This window comes from Microtus ochrogaster, chromosome 8 (genome assembly GCF_000317375.1).
Source record: "Microtus ochrogaster isolate Prairie Vole_2 chromosome 8, MicOch1.0, whole genome shotgun sequence".
In the NCBI taxonomy this organism is placed as follows: Eukaryota; Metazoa; Chordata; class Mammalia; order Rodentia; family Cricetidae; genus Microtus; species Microtus ochrogaster.
In genome coordinates, this window is record NC_022015.1 from 33,522,827 (window position 1) to 33,534,750 (window position 11,924).

The following is an 11,924-nucleotide window of genomic DNA, read 5'->3' on the forward strand; positions in this document are numbered from 1 at the left end:
ACTGCCTGCCCCATTGCTGTGACTGCCAGCCCCATTGCTGGAACTGCCTGTCCCATTGCTGGAACTCCTGGCCCCTACTGCTGGAACTGCTGGATTTGGGCTCCAGGGAGATAATGGAAAGGCAGGGAAGGAATGGCCACACTGCTTACTGTCCATGAGGCACTTCTCTTAAGGACTCTATTGTTTGTTTTTGCTGTTTCTTGAGGGCAGTGTGTACCTGAGGTGTGCAGACAGGTGTTCAGATGCTTCTTGTTTTGTTCATGGCCCTAGTTTATAGTTGTAGCACTTGGTGAGTTGTTTGACCCAAGTCACAGCTTTCCAGTCATTTCCAGAAGTGAGTCCTATTTCCATCCCTTTTCCTTTTTAAGGGTTTCGTACCCTATGTACCCAAGGATGACCTTAAACATCTCATCTTCCTGCCTCCCAAGTTCTGGGATTGCAGGCTTGTGCCACCATGACTGGTTTAGTGTTTCCATACTTTCTTAAGCTAATAAATACGCACTACTACCTTTGGCCCTTAGCTAACTTGCTGCAGCATGGTCTCTTGAGAGTTTACTGCCAGACCATTTGTTGAAGGTGCAGTGTGCCCCCATCTTACATGGGGGCATGTCACAGTGACAGAAGCCCTTCTGCAGACCCACAGGCTGAAGGAGTGTGTGGCACCCGTGCTGAGCGTGTTGACGGAATGTGCCCGTATGCACCGTCCTGCCAGGAAGTTCCTGAAGGCCCAGGTACTTGGAAAAGGAGATGGAGCTGGGGAACATGGGTTGGATCCTCTTGATAGGTCCCTGGTGGTTCCAAGCCAACACTCAGAAGAGCTCCCTCCGTAGGTCCTGCCCCCTCTGAGGGATGTGAAGACGCGGCCTGAGGTGGGGGATCTACTTCGAAACAAGCTTGTCCGTCTCATGACTCACCTGGATACAGATGTGAAGAGGGTAGCTGCTGAGTTCCTCTTTGTCTTATGCTCCGAGAGTGGTGAGTTGGGGGAGCCCACGCCCCAGGCCTTCCCTGCCTCAGTCATATTCACACATTGACCTCTGCCCTGGTCTTCAGTGCCCCGATTCATCAAGTACACAGGCTACGGGAATGCTGCTGGTCTCCTGGCTGCCAGGGGCCTCATGGCTGGGGGCCGGCCCGAGGGCCAGTACTCGGAGGATGAGGACACAGACACAGAGGAGTACCTGGAAGCCAAGGCAAGGTGTGTGCCCGTAATATACACTTGGGTTCCTCCATAGCCCCATTCCCTTATCCTTGCCCCCAACCAGAACCAGTAGAACACAGAACAGGCTGAGGAATAGGTAAGACCTAAAATCAGGCACTTGTGTTCATACTGAACGTACTAAGGCCCAACAGGTGGGCTCTCTGGGAACCAGAAGGTCCTGGGCAAGAGCTGTCTGCTGGTATTCGGGGGGTGGTGTGTGGGGGAATCTCCCTTCTGAAGTCTCACCACCACCAAAAACAAGAAGGTGGGTTCTGGCTAACCCAGCCCTAAGCCTGAGGATGGAGAGCTCCTGCCCAACATAGCCCCACTTTCCCTATAGCGACACTAACCCCATTTCCTACACACCATTCCTGGGAAGCAGCATCAACCCCGTGACTGGAAGAGTGGAAGAGAAGCCACCCAATCCTATGGAAGGCATGACAGAGGAGCAGAAGGAACATGAGGCCATGAAGCTAGTGAACATGTTCGACAAGCTCTCCAGGTGTGTGTTGTGAGGAAGACTTGTAGCTAGGAGACATGGGAACGATTCTGTTTTCTGAGCCCAGGGAGACTGGCTTAGCAGAGATTAGGATCCTAGTGAGGCTGTATTAGACTTTGAGATAACTTGCCCTGGAGGTAACTCTCCAGAAAAGAGGGTACAGTTAGCATTAAGTCCTGTTTATAGATGATGAAAACGAGGACAGAAATGCAAAGGACTGCCTGACATCTCAAGGCGAATTAGGTGGCAGTTAGGATCTGGGCCTGATTAAGTTAACCCCCTGCCCTGCACACTAGGTCTCTTCCCCAGCCATACTGTGCTTTCCTGCAGGCACAGAGTCATCCAACCCATGGGGATGAGTCCCCGGGGTCACCTCACTTCTCTGCAAGATGCGATGTGTGAGACTATGGAGGAGCAGCTGTCCTCAGATCCCGACTCAGACCCTGACTGAAGATGGCGGCGGTTTTGCTCCCCTTCAGACCTGGTGCTGCTTCCAGACGTGTCCTTGGGGTGCTGCCTAGAGAAGCCACACTCCTCTCCAGCAGGGGAGCCTTTCTCTTTACTCCCCACACTATCCATGATTTGCCTTTGGTCCAGTTGCTTGTGTTTAGGACTGTGGTAGTCGTACTCTCTGTGAAGACTGGGAAGCCACCCTTAATTTCCACAAGTGAAGCTGTTTCTTTGACGTTTGCCAAGCGTATGCCGTGGCTGCAGACATGGGCAGAGCTGCCTTGGCACACAATGAACATGCATGTATGAGGGTGGTGACTTAGGAGGTGTACATTGTGTAGGCATGCCAGCCCAGAGCCCATGTGTGGAGCATACGCTGTGTTTCACACATGGAAGAGTCTACTGTTTAAGTGTGCCAGGAAACACAGAGCATCACAGTTCCTATTTGTGGCCCCACTGAGCACAGGACCAGTGGCCTCTTCTAGGTTCTTGGTCCTGGTCCAACCACCGCTGCATTGTTCACATACCTGAGCCTCAGTGGCTGAAAGCTCAGTCAGTCACAAGCACTGGTTTAGTGGTTGTTAAAGGCAAGGGTTGAAAGACAAGGTAAAATCTGAGATTTCTGAGGCACAGACTACAGAGAGTCTGGGACAAGACTGGATATCTGTGAAGTGGCCAGGTGAAAGGATATTAAACAGAAACTAATTCCATTCTCTTAGAATTTAAGATTCCCTAGATCACTGCACATCTGCTGTTGTTGGAGAACAAAGATAGGAGGCCCCATTCCCTGGAATCTGCTGTTGGTCTGCCCGTCAGCCCTGGTCAGAATGGGTGCAGTAACAGGAGGTACTTCTGCCTGGGGAACATCCTGCACTATATCCTCTGGGGAGGAGCCAAGGAGGAAGCAGCTGTGCTTAATCATAGCTGCACACAGGACAGGAAAACTAAGAGACACATGGGATCTCCCAGAGTAATGCCTGCCACTGGATATAGCACTGTTGCTGGAGAAGCCTCGGTGGATAGCGGAAAGTGGCTTAGCAAAGGCTGGGCAGATGGGACTCCTGAGGGACTGTAGGAAAGGAGCCTGAGTTAATACCAGGGTGAGTCAGTTCAGTCTTGTCACCCAAGAGGAGGACACCCACATTACCTGAAATACGTTACGCTTACTGTCCTGAAGATACAAATGAAAGGGTGCCAAGTTGTATACTAAAATTTATTTCATGCGAGAAATGATTTTTTTTGTTGTTGTTGTTAAAGATGCCTCTGTAGAGATGGGAATGCTAGATTACCCTAGTATATCCCTGGTCTGGCGATGGATGGACATGCCGTGCTGCCCACTGCCAGAAAGGCGCACTCTGCATTGCAGGCTTCAGCAGTGGTGGGACACATGGAGCTCCTCTGCAGTGTGATGGCATGGCCCCAGGGTGAGCATCCTGGGCAGTCTTTCCGAAGGCAGCCTCAGAAGACCGTTACCCAGGTCACACGCGGTTTGGCCCAGATTTGTAAACCTGTCCGAGCTGTTTTCAGGCACGTATCCCTGGAGAGGACCTGCTGTGTGACTTTCCCACGGGTGACAATAGTTTTATCTGTCCTGTCCATCCGGCTGGAACAGACAGGAGGTCAGTTAACTTCACATACATACAGGCTGCATTCCAGACCTGGAGCAGTCACTGAAGTCAAGCAAAATACTTTAAAGTGAACAAGAAAAGGGATCCCAGAAGGCCTAGCACAACATGGGTGGCTAAATAAAGACTGTTTTCCAAGAAATGGCACCAGCGTACATTCAGCCCTTAAGAGCCAAATTTTGAAACAAAAAGATAAAAATAATACTGGTGGTTATATTTCATCTGTGGCAACAGTAAATGCCAAGGCTCATCCTTGCTTTTCTTTGGTCCATTTCATTAAGAGCTCGGACTAAACACGAGAGTCTGGGAGCTTTTGCCAGCGAGGGTGAGGAGACTGCTGGCCATGGCCCAGAGCCACAAGACAGAGAGAAAAGACAGTAAATGCCAAGGCTCGAATTTTCTTAAGATTCTATCTTAGCAACAACAGAACATCAGTTATGATCTATTGTGGTGGAATCCTCTGGACCCTGCTGCCCCTGTCTATAGTCATAGAGTTGGGGCTTGAATGCTAGCGAACCATATAGAAAATAAACACATATAACATAATTCTCATAGGAAATCATTCTGAGCACAGATACTGTAAAGTCTCAAGAGCATCGTGTTGTCTGGCTTCCTATTCCCAGTGGCTGTAATGAATAATGACGCTGATTAATAAATCATGCCTGGTTAGCTCTGTCCCGTGCAGGGTGCCGAGAATGTCAGCTTCTCAGCCCTTTCCCTCCCCTAGGTCACAGAAAGATATCCCAGTGAGTTGTGGGGTAGGAAGCAAGTATGTAGGAGCACCATCCTCCTAATGCCCGCAGTGCACTGAAGTCAGTGCCCAGAAGAGGACGCGCACTCTTGGACTGGGCCCAGAGCGTTTACCTTCCCAGTCTCCCGCTGGATGAGATCCTGTAGCTCTTGTGTCCAGCCCAGGAGGTCCACCAGCCTTTCCACACTCTCAACAACGTCACCCAGCTGGGCCACATCCTTGCTGCGAGGACTCCAAGCAAAGGGACCCACCAAGTCTCGGTTGATGAGCAGTCGGGGCACCGACTTCTGTACTGCTTCAGACAAGCTAGCAAAAGGCTCCACCTGAAAGACAGGGTGTGAAGGGCAGGGTGTCCATGTACCAACAGGACACTGAGCTTCACAGCCGCTGGTACCTTGGGGTAGGAGACAGGCAGACACTGTGACTCAAGAGATTGCCACTTTGTTTCTAAAGGTTCCCGCCCCTGGTCTGGGTGACTTCTTCCCATCTACAGCCCGCCTCTCTTCTGCTCCTTGTGCCAGCACAAACCCCAACTTCTCCTCCACACGCTATCCTTCCTCCCAGTCTGCATGTTCTGCCTTCCGTCATCTTCCTTCTCCTACCCGCTCTGTCCACTCAGCCTGGACCCTGCTCTGAGCCTCTCCTATACTTGCCTGGCATAGAAGAGTAAGCACCCCTTTCCATCCTGCTACTGTCCCACCTCCTAGGTCCCCCTCACTTCCCTAAAGGGCAATGCTGCCATCATATGTATGCACCAAGAATAAGAGTGTAGGAAATGTGTAGATTAAGGGGTGTGCCTGGCTCTTGCTTGAGAGGAAAAAGGTCAATTCTCACCTTTTACTAAAGAAGTTTCAAATATATCATGGACTTAAATGTAAACAAACAGTTGTTGAGCAGGTGTAGTAGTGGTGCACCTGTAATCCCAGCAGTCAGGTGGGGACAGGGTCAGCTGTTTAAGGTCATCCTCAGCTACACAGCAAGTTAAGGTCACCCAGGGCTACATAAGACCCTCACTTTGATGTGGGTCTCTGTCTCTATCTCCATTCGTCACAGAACGAAGGTTCTGTGGTGGTATTCAAGATAGTCATCAGTCTGACTACAGGACAAGGCCAGTTCAGGCACCCTCTCCTTCACTGCCCAGGGTCCTAGCTGGGGACATCCCCGTGGGCTTCTGGGAACCCCTCTAGAGCCAAGCCTCTTGCTAACCCCAAAATGGCTCCCTTAAGATATCTCTTCCCTCCTCCCATTCCATCCTTCCTCCATTTCAACCATCCCACTCCCCCAAGCTCTCCCCAACCCTCCCCTTCTCCCTTTAAATGATATGCTTAATAATCAGAAAAGGGTAATAAAGACCCCCAGAGATAGAAAAAAAAGACCCTCACCTCAAGAAAGCAAAATAAGGGACTAGAAAGATAGCTCAGCAGTTAGAGCATTTGCTGCTCTTGCAGAGGACTTGGGTTTGGTTCCCAAAACCCACATGGCAGTTCACAACTGTCTGTAACTCCAGTTCCAGGGTACCCTGTACGTGGGTACCAGGCACCCAGGGTGTACATACATACAAGTAAACACTCATAAACAAAATTTAAAAAATTAAATTAGCAAGCCAGGCCAGACAGTCTCAATAACAATTCTTGAAGGAAAAAATAAGTGAAGGCCTTAATAGCTCAATGGAGAAGGAGCTTACCACCAAACCTGACAACCTGAGTTTGATCCCCAGGACCCACATGGTGGAAGGAGAGAAATGACTCCCACAAATTGTCCTCTGGCATGCACATGAACAAATATTAAAAAATGGTTCTAAAAATAGTGTTTATAGGTAAGGGTACAGGGAAAGATGTTTTAAACATAACAAGTGAGACCAAAGAAAGTGACCGTTAGCACTGCTACATCTAAGTTCTCACGCCACGTGGTGGGGAACTAACCCAGGTTTTGTACATGCTTAGGCAAGTAACCCACTAAGCCCCATCAGCATCCCTCAAACATGTTTTTAACTTCACACTGGCAGAAAAGTAAAACATGTCCTTTGGTATTGGTGAAAATGTGGGGAAATGGACCCTCATACACTATCAGCAGAAGTCCCTGCATGGTGTAAACAAACACGGACAGCCACCACAGGCAGACAATACAAAAATACTATTTGTCTCTGCTGTCCATCAATAAATAACTGCCTACAGAATTTTTCTCATAGGTCCACAATTCCTTGTCCTACAACCCTTATGACTGGAAATGTTTCAGAATTCTGGATGTTTTAGATTTTTTTAAAGATCATATGGTTTTATATGCCATATATTATAAGACACAGTGGAGATCCTGGGTACTCCACAATCTAGCATGTTACTATTGTTTCCATAGCTATGGGATCCAGGACACTGCAGATCTGTCAACCCTCTCCTCCTGGCTGGGCCTCATACTCACAGGCACACCACAAGCAGGACATCAGCAAGGCTGTTCCAGACGGGTGTACACGCCATCCACATAACAGTGTTCAGCCTCTGGCCAACTGTCCCCAAGAAAATAACTCAAGAGAACAGGCCAGAATATTAATAGCTACTGGGCTTAGAGCTGATTCTCGGGGCTGGAAAGGTGGCTCAGAGGCTAAGAGCTCTGGCTGCTCTCCCAGAGGACTGGGGTTTAAATCCCAGCACCCGCATGGCGACTCACAACTAGCTCTAACTCCAGTTCCTGGGAATCATGCCCTCTTCTTGTCTCAACAGGCACCAGAAATACATGCAAATAAAACACCCACATACATAGAATAAAAAAATAAAGTTTAAAATAAGTAAAGATTCCTCATTTTAACTATGTTGTTAGAAACGAGTCTTTTTAAAAGAAGCATATGGTTGGCCTGGAAGTGGTGGCACACACTTTTAATCCCAGCACTTGGGGGCCGAGGCAGGTGAATCTCTTGAATTCAAGGCCAGCCTTGTCCACATAGTGAGTTCCAAGACAACTAGAGCTATGTAGAGAGACCCTGTCTCAAAGAAAAATGCAATATGGTACTTTGACAACCAGGGGGGAAAGGCTATTTTCAGGATGTAGTCTTAGTGTCCTTATCTGATAGCTGCTATAACCAGCAGGGCCCATACACTCCTAAGTACCACAGACCGGAGGACCTACCCACTAACCCGTAATTGTGCCCCTACCCCACCCAAGCCTATCCTCTATTCCAAGCCTGTATCTGACAGCTCTCTAGAATCTTCCGCTTGCTCGCCTTTCGCCCAGTTCCTTCCCCAGGTCCCTCCTGACTCTACCTCCCACATCCTCCTTTGTTACCTCAAGTACGCGGAAGGTATTTGTCTGCGCTGCTCTCCTCAGTCCCACCCAGCAGGAACAGGTACATCCTAGGCCTGTGGCAGCTCAGCTCACCCGTGTCCCACCGGCCACAGTGCTCTCCGCCTTTACACCTACAGCTCTGGGTCCCTGCTGGTTTACCTACTTCCTGCCAGCACCATCCAACCCCACCAGCAAGGACCAATTCACAGCACGGCCCACAGGAGTCTTTTAAGCAGAGTCAGGTCACCAGACTTTCCAATGGTCATCCCCATGACCCTGGCCTCATTGCTGGACACTATGGGGTGCCCTGCCAAAACTTAAGTGGATACCCTTACCTCTTTATTAAGATTCACGGAGAAGGCTCACACCAAGCAGCCACCACATTTGCAATGTAAGCCCTCCCCAGCCCCCACCACAATGTTCATTTATAGTTTCCCTCTGTGCACACCACCCCTAATTGTGCCTTGGTTTTAAATCTAACTTTGGCGGTCTAAAGCCAATGGACTGGACTGGCTCACATCACACAGTAGCAGGGACAGGCTGGGTTCACACAGCCCTAAGCCTTTGCACATCTGGTCTCCTGAACAGAGCGCTTTTTGGCCTCTCTGCCCCTATGACTATATACAGCTGGGCCCTTGCCCATTGTCTTACCTCTTTATGCCTTTTGGGAATTTCCTAGCATTCAGACTCAGAGGCAGATCACTCCTTGTCCACCTCCAGTGGTCATCTCCAGGAGCCTCATATCCACATGCAGACCCCAACTGGTCCTCCGACTGTATCCTACCAGCTAAACTGATGCTGCTGCACCCAACCTTTTCCCACCAAAGGTCAGGACTTCCATCTGTTCTTCATCCCAAAGGACAGCTCTGGATCTCGATCAGTCCCTTCCATCCTGCCTCATAGCTAACCTTTTACTATACCCTTATGCCCGCCTACACAGCTATTGCTCCCAAACCCTGGGATGTCACTTCCATTGACTCTGCTTACTTGAAAAGGCAGCACCATGAACCAGGCCTACCCCCCTCCAAGCCCTCCTCCCTCCCACCCATCCCCACATGCCTTTCAACAAACCTCCAGGGAGGTCCCAAGAATGAGCAGCAGATCTGCCATGGGGAAATCGGCCACATGTAGTAAGAACCTTGCAGGCAGCGGCTCCCCAAAGAACACGATGTCAGGTTTCACAATGCCAGTACAGACAGAGCAGTGAGGCACCCTGTCTGCCATCACATCGGTCTGGGGAATCAGAGGGCAAGAACCAAGGAAGGTGACTTTAAAAAGAGGAAAAGACAAGAGCTTCTCAAGGAAATTTTAAACATGTCCAAAATCTGAACTGAGTAATGGCTTTAGCAATTTTTATCAACTGTTTCTTACAACCCTCAAAAAATGGGGGGGGGCGGTATGTGTGAAATATTCAAATCAAATACTAGACATTGCCCAGTTTTACCCTCAAATTCTCTTGTAGGCTCCACCTGGACTGAACCACAGTCTACAGACAGGTTTGTGGGCATCCCTCATACAGTGAGAGAGGCAGCATAAGCCGGGCGCGTTTGAGCCCAAGTGACCAGGTACTGCTTCCACCCTAGAAGGCATGCGGGTCAGCATCAGCTCACTGCTGGCATAGTCAGGCGTGATCAGAGCTGCCAAAGGCTGCCTCAGTGCAGAATAACAGCCACACCTAGGCCACATCTCACGTCAAACAGAAGACGAGGCAGTGCCACTTTCTAGCAAAGTGCACAGTAACATCCTTGTAAAATAAATCTTTACAGCTAGAAACGACTGCAAAACTATGTCAGAGATTATCAGCTACAGACAATAAAACTATATGGTATTTAAATTAATGGGGAAAATGTGTAGCTTGAAATATCTATTAAAAATATAACAACTTTAAATGCCATGGATTAAAAAAAGAATAACCAAGCAGAACTTCTAGAAGTAAAAAGCAAAAGTAAAATTCAATGAAAGGACTTTATTCTCTGTAACAGAACAATGTGTTGATGAGTTTGAAACAGATCAAAAGAAATCTCCCAGAATGCAACACAAGCAGTAACAATGGCAGACACTGCCAAGTGCCCATGACTGTCGGAGAGAAGGTGAGAGACGCATCTACTGAGAGTAATGCACAGAGTGGGAGGAACAGGGCCGGATGGTGAACGTCTGAAGAGAGAATGGCTGGGGATTACCCTGCAATGATAAATGCATTTCAAGCAGAATAAAGAAAAGGGGTCTATATGGAAACACAGCACAGTGAAATTGCAAGTTCTTGAGGGAAACATCTGAAAACTAGGCAGAAAACATGATTAGCAATTGGATTCAGAATAGCTGCTACAACATGGAAGAAGGAAAGCGAAGTCAAAGACCTCCCAGATGTAAAGGCTCGAAACCCAAGCTATCAAGACTGCTGAACTGGTGAGAGAATAAAGAGGCCAGAAAGAGAAGAGAGGGAGCTCTAAACTGATACAAGCCTCACTAACTGGTCTGACTAAAGAGCAGAGCCAATTTAGTAGAAAAAGAAAAAGGACATTTTCCTTTTTTTTTCCTTTTAGAAGTTTTATTTTTTTCTTTCTTTTTTTTAAATTTATTTATTTATTAAAGATTTCTGCCTCCTCCCCGCCACTGCCTCCCATTTCCCTCCCCCTCCCCGGATCAAGTCTCCCTCCCTCATCAGCTCGAAGAGCAGTCAGGATTCCCTGACCTGTGGGAAGTCCAAGGACTACCCACCTCTATCCAGGTCTAGTAAGGTGAGCATCCAAACTGCCTAGGCTTAATTTATTATACAGTGTCCTGCAGGACAGAAGAGGGCACCAGATCTCATTACAGATGGTTGTGAGCCACCGTGTGGTTGCTGGGAATTGAACTCAGGACCTCTGGAAGAGCAGTTGGTGCTCTTAACTGCTGAGCCATCTCTCCAGCCCCATTTTCCTTTTTTAAAAAATTATTTATTTTTATTTTATGTGCATCGAAACCTCTGGAGCTGGAGTTACAGAGAGTGTTGAGCTGCCATGTGGGTACTGAGAATTGAACCCAGGTCCTCTGGAAGAGCAGCCTGTGTTCTTAACTGCTGAGCCATCTCTCCTGCCCCCAAAAAGGGCCTTTTCAACACATGTGCTGGAACACACATTCACATGCAACAGGATGAACCTAGACAGACTTATATGCTTCACAAAAATTAAAGTTGATCAGAGACCTACACATAAAGAGAAAAACTAGAAGATGACATAGGAGGAAACCTAGATGATCTCTAGTATGGCAATGAATTTTTAGATTCAACATCAAAGCAACCCCATGAAAGAAATAAGGGATGGTGTAATACCAACATTAAGAGCTCCTAGTCTGAGAAAGACTGTAGAAAGAAAGAGAGAAAAGCCATAGACTGGGGGAAATATTAACAGAAGATAATGAACTAGTAACTACAATATATAAAGAACTCTTTCACTGCATTATTATTTTTGGGCCGGTTGGCAGGTGAGACTCAGGACAACCTGTAGGAAATGGTTCTCTCCCTCAGCATGTGAGTCCCAAGGATGGAACTCAAATTGTCAGGCTTGGCAGCAAACACCTTCACCTTGGTGGTACTTCGAATAAGCAATGACCCCCATAGGACATCTGAACACCTGGTCGCTAGCTGGCAGTGCTCTTTGGGGTTGTTTAGGAGGTGCAGGCTGGCTGGAGGAAGTATGTCAGTGTGCATCGGCTCTGAGAGCCGAATCCTCACCCTGCTGCCACTCTGCTCTCTCTGCTTCCTGCTTGAGTTTGAAGATGTGAGTTCTGAGCTTCCTATTCTTGCAGCCATGTCTGCTGCTTGCTGCCATGTGTCCCCACCATGATGGACTCTTATCCCTCTGAAACCATAAGCAAAAACAAATTCTTTTTTGAAATTGCCTTGCCTTGGTCACAGTGTTTTGTTACAGCAAAAGTAAATAATAATACACCTGCTGAGCCATCCTACTAGCTCTATAATAATATATAATAATACACCTGCTGAGCCGTCCTGCTAGCTCTATAACAATAATAATATATAATAATACACCTGCTGAGCCATCCTGCTAGCTCTATAATAATATATAATAATACACCTGCTGAGCTGTCCTGCTAGCTCTATAATAATATATAATAATACACCTGCTG

The 11,924-nt window shown here is 48.0% G+C and overlaps 2 protein-coding genes across 8 annotated transcripts in view; one reads left to right on the top strand and one right to left on the bottom strand.

Annotated features, from left to right (window-relative positions):
* Positions 1-4,449, top strand: part of Ric8a (RIC8 guanine nucleotide exchange factor A) — a 7,494-nt gene extending 3,045 nt beyond the window's left edge. Inside the window, exons 6-10 of the mRNA XM_005351483.2 lie at positions 636-731; positions 831-975; positions 1,054-1,198; positions 1,584-1,703; positions 2,031-4,449. Coding sequence (XP_005351540.1) covers positions 636-731; positions 831-975; positions 1,054-1,198; positions 1,584-1,703; positions 2,031-2,151 — 627 coding nt within the window. The 3' untranslated portion in view covers positions 2,152-4,449. The remainder of the gene's footprint in view (positions 1-635; positions 732-830; positions 976-1,053; positions 1,199-1,583; positions 1,704-2,030) is intronic.
* Positions 3,350-11,924, bottom strand: part of Sirt3 (sirtuin 3) — a 26,746-nt gene continuing 18,171 nt past the window's right edge. For 3 of the 7 annotated variants that reach the window (XM_026781699.1, XM_026781705.1, XM_026781702.1), the window contains exons 5-7: positions 8,871-9,032; positions 4,640-4,920; positions 3,350-3,753 (exon numbers count right to left, since the gene is read on the bottom strand). In XM_026781699.1, the coding sequence (XP_026637500.1) occupies positions 3,609-3,753; positions 4,640-4,920; positions 8,871-9,032 (588 nt within the window). In that variant the 3' untranslated portion in view covers positions 3,350-3,608. Of the gene's footprint in view, positions 3,754-4,639; positions 4,921-8,870; positions 9,033-11,511; positions 11,639-11,924 lie in introns of those variants that run through there. The other 4 variants (XM_026781704.1, XM_026781703.1, XM_026781700.1 and 1 more) reach the window with 4 other exon arrangements.